Source organism: Penicillium vulpinum (assembly GCF_028829585.1).
Source record: "Penicillium vulpinum strain IBT 29486 chromosome Unknown utg000003l_segment0_segment0, whole genome shotgun sequence".
Taxonomy (NCBI): Eukaryota; Fungi; Ascomycota; class Eurotiomycetes; order Eurotiales; family Aspergillaceae; genus Penicillium; species Penicillium vulpinum.
Genome location: NW_026643243.1, coordinates 3,435,094 through 3,442,980, shown reverse-complemented (window position 1 = coordinate 3,442,980; position 7,887 = coordinate 3,435,094). Strand labels below are relative to the sequence as shown.

Sequence of the window (7,887 nt, the reverse complement as noted above, 5' to 3'; positions counted from 1 at the left end):
TCGAGGGTCCTCCCTTCTCCGGGCATCCCGTAGTTATAAGATTCTCCACTAGAGAGAAAGAACTCACCGCAGCTTGGCATATGTGAGATGATAATGATGACATTATAATGTATTAGTGGATTTCTGTATATTAATTCCAGGATCTTTCAAGGTTGTAGTCTGTAGCCCTGTACTATTGCCGACGGACATTTATCGGACAACTAGCCAATCACCAACCTGGAATGGTATGATCTATAATGATCGGCGGTCTTTAAAGCGAATGATATGTTCCGAAGTATCTTCCCCCTGGACAAGGTTGATACCCGTGGACTAGTACACTGCTTACTACTGTTCTCATTTACGGACTATAATTGTGCCAGTTATTGGTCTTTTTAGTATATGTTGTATGTTTTAGTCTGGAGACGTATGTTTTTTTCTTCTAGCAGACTCCAGATTGAATGCAAGTATATTTTATAATATGTGAAAATTAAATAGCATAGTCTAAAACGCACCTATACCCCTCTTTTGGTGTAGGTTATACAGCCCTGTTAGTGCACGACGGTCGACGTAAGGAACACACTCTCTCCACATTTCACCCAGCCCCCCCAGGTTTCTTTAGCTTGAGGCTTGACCAACTGTAGACCAACCCCGCAAAATAATTCAGCCACTCGGCGAGGTATGTGATTGCGGAAAATCAGCGGAAATTTTTTCGGGTTCGGCACATCATCGGTTTCCTGTGTACAAAGCAGGGGGCGCGCAGTGCAGTAGGCCGGTTACGCTCAGAAACTTATAAGAACCAGTTGGGACATGATCATCTGAGACAAAGACCCCTCCTGATCTACAACCGAGTTAGGGAGTCATCATGGTTGGTGTAAAGAAGCTTCTTGTCGGTGCTTGGCTCTTGCCAACAGCTTACGGTGCTTTCTCAACATCCGCCTCCGGCTCGTACTCTGCCCCCTCTTCGACTTCTTCGGGAAAATACTCCCAATTTACTATTCCCGCTAGCGCCGACGTTGGCGCCCAGCTCATCCCTAATATTGATGACCCTGAAGCCGTCGATGCGCAGTCAGTTTGTCCCGGGTACAAGGCATCGAACGTTAAGGAGTCTTCTCGTGGATTGACCGCTACTCTGACTCTGGCTGGAAAGCCATGCAATGTTTATGGTACCGATGTAGACTCATTGGATTTTTCCATCGAGTACCTCGCCAATGACCGCCTCAACGTTCAAATCGTCCCGACTTATCTTGATTCTTCGAACTCTTCTTGGTTCGTATTGGATGAGGATGTCGTTCCCCGCCCCAGTTCCGATCGTCATGCTTCAAAGAAGCAGAGTGATCTTGAGATCACCTGGTCGAATAAGCCCTCTTTTCATTTCAAGGTGACCCGCAAGGCTACCGGTGATGCCATCTTTGATACTACCGGCTCGGTCTTGGTGTTTGAGAACCAGTTTATTGAGTTCGTTACCTCCTTGCCCAAGGATTACAACTTGTATGGCATTGGAGAGCACATCCAGCAGCTGCGCCTCTTGAACAATCTCACTTTGACCCTCTATGCGTCGGATATTGGTGACCCTGTTGATCTGTGAGTTTCATTCCGTAAACCTCCTTTCTCCCTTTTGATGCTGACTACTTTTGCTAGCAATCTTTACGGCTCCCAGCCTTTTTATTTGGACACCCGCTACTATGAGGTTGACCACAAGGGTCATCACACCCTCATCGCAAGTGACAAGGCCGATCAGTCTAAAAACTATGTTTCCTTCTCGCATGGCGTCTTCTCTAGAAATGCCCATGGCCAGGAGGTTATCCTGAGTCCCGAGGGACTGAAGTGGCGCACCCTGGGAGGTAGTATTGATCTCACTTTCTACTCAGGTCCTACCCAAGTGGATGTGACCAAGAACTACCAGTTGAGCACCATTGGCATGCCAGCATTGCAGCAGTACTTTGCTTTTGGATATCACCAGTGCCGCTGGGGTTACAATAACTGGACTCAGCTTCAACAAGTTGTCTCCAACTTTGAGAAGTTTGAAATCCCTCTCGAGACTATCTGGTAAATTGACTCCCCGCGCCTTTCTATGGTTAAAGCCAGTTCTAACATGACTAGGAATGACATTGATTATATGCATGGCTACCGTGACTTTGACAATGATCAAAATCGTTATCCCTACAGTGAGGGCGAGAAATTCCTAGAGAAGCTGCACAACAGTGGCCGCCATTATGTTCCTATTATAGATGCGGCTATCTACATTCCAAACCCCGAGAACGCCTCTGATGCGTAAGTGCCCCTGGACCTATCCTGCAGAAAAAAATGCTGATTTCCACTCAGTTATGATACCTACACTCGTGGGCACAAAGATGATGTCTTCCTGAAGAATCCCGATGGAAGCGAGTACATTGGCGCTGTGTGGCCCGGCTACACTGTCTTCCCCGACTGGCACAATCCCAAGGCAGGCGATTTCTGGGCAAACGAGATCGTTACCTGGCACAAGAAAGTAGCCATTGATGGTATCTGGATTGATATGAACGAAGTTTCTTCCTTCTGCGTTGGCAGCTGCGGATCTGGAAACCTCAGCATGAACCCAACCCATCCTCCATTTTCTCTGCCCGGAGAGCCTGGCAACATTATTTATGACTACCCAGAAGGATTTGAGATCAGCAACAAGACTGAGGCTGCCTCTGCGTCTGCAGCGGCGTCCAGCCAGGCTGCTGCCGGCGCAACTGGTGGCTCTGCGCCTTCATCCACCTCTTATGTGCGGACTACACCCACTGCGGGGGTGCGCAACATTAACTATCCGCCATATGTGATCAACAATGACCAGGATGGCCACGACCTCAGCTCGCACGCTGTGTCCCCGAACGCCACCCACTTCGATGGCGTGCAAGAATACGATGTACACAACCTCTTCGGCCACCAAATCCTCAACGCCACCTACCACGGCCTGCTCAAGGTCAACGAAAAGAAGCGTCCCTTCATTATCGGCCGTTCGACATTCGCAGGTTCCGGTAAATGGGCCGGCCACTGGGGTGGTGACAATGCCTCTAGGTGGGCATTCATGTTCTTCTCCATCCCCCAGGCCCTCTCATTCTCCCTCTTCGGAGTCCCTATGTTCGGCGTCGACACATGCGGCTTCAACGGCAACAGCGACGAAGAACTCTGCAACCGCTGGATGCAATTATCTGCCTTCTTCCCCTTCTATCGTAATCATAACACCCTTTCCGCAAACTCTCAGGAGCCTTATGTTTGGGAATCTGTGGCAGCTGCTACAAGATCCGCCATGAAGATCCGCTACGCAATCCTCCCCTACTTCTACACCCTCTTCCACGAGGCCCACACAACCGGCTCTACCGTCATGCGTGCCCTGGCCTGGGAATTCCCCACAGACCCTTCCCTCGCCGCAGTCGACACCCAGTTCCTGCTCGGCCCCTCAATCATGGTCGTCCCCGTACTCGCCCCTCAAGCCACCTCCGTCAAGGGTGTCTTCCCGGGCGTTAAGAACGGCGAAATATGGTACGACTGGTACACACAAACAGCCGTGGACGCAAAGCCCGGTGTCAACACTACCATCCCTGCCCCGCTCGGCCATATCCCTGTTTTCGTGCGCGGAGGCAGCGTCTTACCGATGCAGGAGCCGGCTTTGACTACAAAAGAGGCCCGTGGTACGCCATGGTCCTTGCTTGTTGCGCTCGGTGGCAGTGGAGCGGCCTCGGGTCAGTTGTATCTGGATGACGGAGAGAGCAATGCTCCGGATGATACGCTCGACGTCACTTTCAAGGTCAAGGGGTCCAGCTTGAGTGTCAAGACAAAGGGTAGCTGGGAGGAGTCCAATCCTCTCGCTACTGTTACTATCCTCGGTGTGTCTAAGAAGCCCGACACTGTGAAGCTTAATGGTAGACGTGTGCCGGCTTCCGGGGTGCACTACAATGCTACTTCGCATGTGTTGTCTGTTGGCGGTTTGCAGCAGTTGACTAAGGAAGGTGCTTTCAGTGAAAACTGGACTTTGAAGTGGTAGATTATGGAATTCTTTCGGAAAGAAATGGGGATACTGTCTTTGGCATGCAAGCCTGCTGTCTTCTTTATAGTTCTATATATAGTCCTATAGTTTATTCAAATGGCAGTTATATTCATCTCTAGAGTTATTTAGTATGTTCTTTCTCTCTTCCCATATCTTCTGGTTATCTTGTTTTCATCCTTATTTAAAAACCAAGCACTCATTGTTAGAGTGCCGGTGAATAGAGAAGAACCCGCACGACCCCCGGTCGCGTTCGGAAACGGACTCCCAAAAGTGCACAGATTCCAATCCATGTCGGGCCGAAATACGAAGCCTAAATATAACTTGTCTCATTTCATACACGTCATCCTCTCGCTACTAGTAGCCTAAAGTTTCCAGTCATGCAACATCCGGGGTATGTGGCCTAAATCATCTTAGTCGCATATGTACCAAGACCGTTAGCATCTCTTTAGCACCTCCGACTAAAGGCCGAAATCTACTTCTTACAAAAGATCGACATCATTTAAAACGAGCCAATAGCCAGCCGCGGGCCCCTCCTCATCCTGATCTCCCTGCAAATTTGGGGTACATATTCCCCCGCGCATGCTGATTCGACCAACGCCCGTGTCAGGGGCTCCGACAGGGATTACAGGGATTATTTCATTTCGCACATGCCGTGTCCTGCGTTGTAAGCCGAGCTAATGATATCAAGGTTATGCACGCATCTATACTATTGTAGCTTTGCTTTTTCCCCGGGGGGAATCAGGATTTGACGAATCTGATGTGAAGGAGGATGTTTGTTTTGGGAGATGATCTGTCAATTAATTATGGAGTTCAAGAAGGGCCATACAGACCTCTCCTTCTGCTTCGTCTTGGATTCTTCTAGGGCTAGGGACGGGCATTTAGAGGGAATTATCTTTCATTTACAGATGAATCTGTGAAGATCTTCGCCTGGGCTTTTGGCGTTTATTGGCTTAAGCCATACCCTCCTCCCGCTATCTGATTTCAACGGTTATTGGTCTCTGGTATCCTCTAGTCCTCTATTCTATGCATGGCTTTTTCGGGGGTATTTATACTAGGTCCCTTGCAGCGATATTGTTGTTGAGTATCCAACGACTTGCCTCTGTTTTGCTAAGTTATCGGTGTTGAAATATCTACAAGATGGTTCTCGCACGATTTGCCTGGCTTGCCGGCTTGGTTGGCACTGCCATTGCTGCTACCCCGGCTGAATGGCGCTCTCAGTCGATCTACTTCATGCTCACTGATCGCTTTGCCCGAACTGATGGTTCGACTACTGCTGCTTGTGATACCGATGAAAGAGTGAGTATCTATCTATGCGTTGGCTCTATGATATTGAGACAAAGCTAACTGTACTCACCGGATAGAAATACTGCGGTGGAACATGGCAAGGAATCATAGACAATGTCAGTAACTCTCTCGACCTTCCTATATCATCCAACTAACCAATCTCCTAGCTGGACTACATCCAAGGAATGGGCTTCACGGCCATTTGGATCACACCCGTAACCGGTCAGTTGACTGAGGAAACCCCGTACGGAGAAGCCTATCACGGATACTGGCAGCAGAACATGTGAGTATCACAAAGCAGAAAATACAGTGAAAACCTGCATCCCACTGACCAACCTAAGCAACGCTCTTGATCCGAACTACGGAACTGCAGACGATCTCAAGGCTCTTGCTGAGGCTTTGCATAAACGCGACATGTATCTCATGGTCGATGTAGTAGCAAACCACATGGTGAGTCAAATATTTCATATCCCTAATTATCTGGGCTGAGACTGACATGTATTGGACAAAAAGGGCTATGATGGCGCAGGTGCTGATGTGGACTACTCCAAATTCAATCCCTTCAACGACGCAAAGTATTTCCACACCTACTGTCCAGTCACTGATTATGACGATGACACCAATGCGCAAACCTGCTGGCTTGGTGATGATAATGTTTCGCTACCCGACCTCAACACAGAAAGCACAGAGGTGCAAGATATTTGGTATGACTGGGTTGGAAATCTCGTTTCTAACTACTCGAGTAAGTTGTTATTTAAAATACCGCTGCTTCAGGAATATATATGTATATTGCCATATTCAGAGAACTAACTGAGATACAGTCGATGGTCTCCGCGTGGACACAGTCAAACACGTCCAGAAAGATTTCTGGCCTGGCTACAACAAAGCTGCGGGCGTCTACTGCGTAGGAGAGGTCCTTGATGGCGATGTTGATTATACCTGCCCATACCAAGAAGTAATGGACGGAGTACTCAACTACCCAATGTGAGATCCCGCTTTCCCGTGAAATTTATCGGACGCACAGGAAGAACCAAAGCTAATCATGAAAATAGTTACTATCCACTCCTGGCCGCCTTCCAATCAACCACAGGAAGCATGACCGCCCTATACAACATGATTAATACTGTGAAATCGACCTGCAAGGACTCAACCCTTCTCGGAAATTTCTTGGAGAACCACGATAACCCTCGCTTTGCCTCGTAAGTGGAAATAAAATCAAAGCAACAGATAATCATTTCATCTATGTCTAGAAGCTGACATCTCTCCCTCGGGAACCCAGCGTGACCGACGACATTGCCCTCGCCAAGAACGCAGCCACGTTTACCATCATGACAGACGGCATTCCTATTGTCTACGCAGGGCAGGAGCAGCACTATAGTGGCGGTGAAGACCCAGCTAATCGTGAGGCCCTCTGGCTGTCTGGATTTAACACCGACAGCGAGCTGTACAAGCTCATTGCAAAGGCCAATGGTGCTAGAAATCAGGCGATTTCTAAGGGTACCAACTATACTATCTACCAGGTATGTGCTCATCTCGCTTTTTTGCTTAAAGGAAGAAAAGAAAGTAGGGGGGAAAATACTAATTCAGGCTTCACAGAACTACCCAATCTATAAAGATGATAGTACCATCGCCATGCGGAAGGGCTTTGATGGCGGGCAGACAATCACCGTCCTAACAAATCTCGGCGCAGGAGGTAAAGAGTACACAGTTTCGATTCCTGATACTGGATTTGAGGCTGGTGACGAGTTAACGGAGATTGTGTCCTGTGCCACTGTTACTGTTGCTGAGGGCGGAGAGGTGCCTGTCCCTATGGCGAGTGGAGAGCCGAGGATTTTGCTCCCTGCCGCTTTGCTTGAGGGTTCAACTCTGTGCTCGTCATAGAATGCTAGTTCGAGAGATTGGTGGTTGGGTCGAAACCAGACTACCCGTTTGCTCTCTCGGGAGCTCTTGATAGATAGATCTTTTTTTTTGACTAGTTAGCATCTGTGATCCTTTCTTCCCCTTTGTTGACAATAGAAGAAAGTGTATATATGACTTGATTGGTTTTTTTTGTATTTCCTTTCGAATTACTTATAGATGTTATATCATGTGTTCCTTTGATAGTTAGATTGAAGATATGACAGTTCAGGAATGCTAAATGGAGGACGTGTTGGAAAGAAGCCGAATCCTGCATAATGCACTATGCATTATCCTGTCAGGTTTAATGCTAGTGCAAACAGCCCAGAAATAAATTAAGGCTGTATATCTTAGGCTGGCCTAGATATGTAGGCCACCATAGGACAACAGAGAATCCGTTGACCGCTATGTTGTGTCTCGGATCCAACTTGCAATATATTATTCCCTCTGGTTGCATAGTTTCCAATATTAGAGGGCTTGCCTTATTCTCTCTGGTTCCTACCCATTTACCATCTGTCAGGATGTATTGAAATAGTTGAAAAAGGATGCATTATATGAGCGATGTGGGGTAGAAAGCTATACACAGCTGTAGGTAAGATATACCACTTTGGTCAATAAAACCCCGCAACATGAAATCTTACTAGAACAAGTCATCATTATCTCCATTTGTGCTTTTGCTATTGCGATCCTGCGCCAGAAAAGAAAAACACAACACAAAG

General features: G+C 47.8%; 2 protein-coding genes across 2 annotated transcripts; both read left to right on the top strand.

The window, feature by feature from the left end:
• Positions 1–841: 841 nt before the first annotated feature.
• N7479_006347 (glycoside hydrolase family 31 protein) lies at positions 842–3,985 on the top strand (the record flags this gene model as incomplete). Its single annotated transcript, XM_057254041.1, has 4 exons — positions 842–1,560; positions 1,618–2,025; positions 2,080–2,250; positions 2,302–3,985. The coding sequence occupies 4 exons, from the start codon at positions 842–844 to the stop codon at positions 3,983–3,985; spliced, it is 2,982 nt and encodes a 993-aa protein (XP_057107903.1).
• Positions 3,986–5,125: 1,140 nt separating this feature from the next.
• On the top strand, positions 5,126–7,153 carry N7479_006346 (alpha-amylase; the record flags this gene model as incomplete). Its single annotated transcript, XM_057254040.1, has 9 exons — positions 5,126–5,284; positions 5,350–5,388; positions 5,440–5,555; positions 5,614–5,722; positions 5,786–6,014; positions 6,094–6,256; positions 6,325–6,471; positions 6,552–6,792; positions 6,869–7,153. The coding sequence occupies 9 exons, from the start codon at positions 5,126–5,128 to the stop codon at positions 7,151–7,153; spliced, it is 1,488 nt and encodes a 495-aa protein (XP_057107902.1).
• Positions 7,154–7,887: the final 734 nt, after the last annotated feature.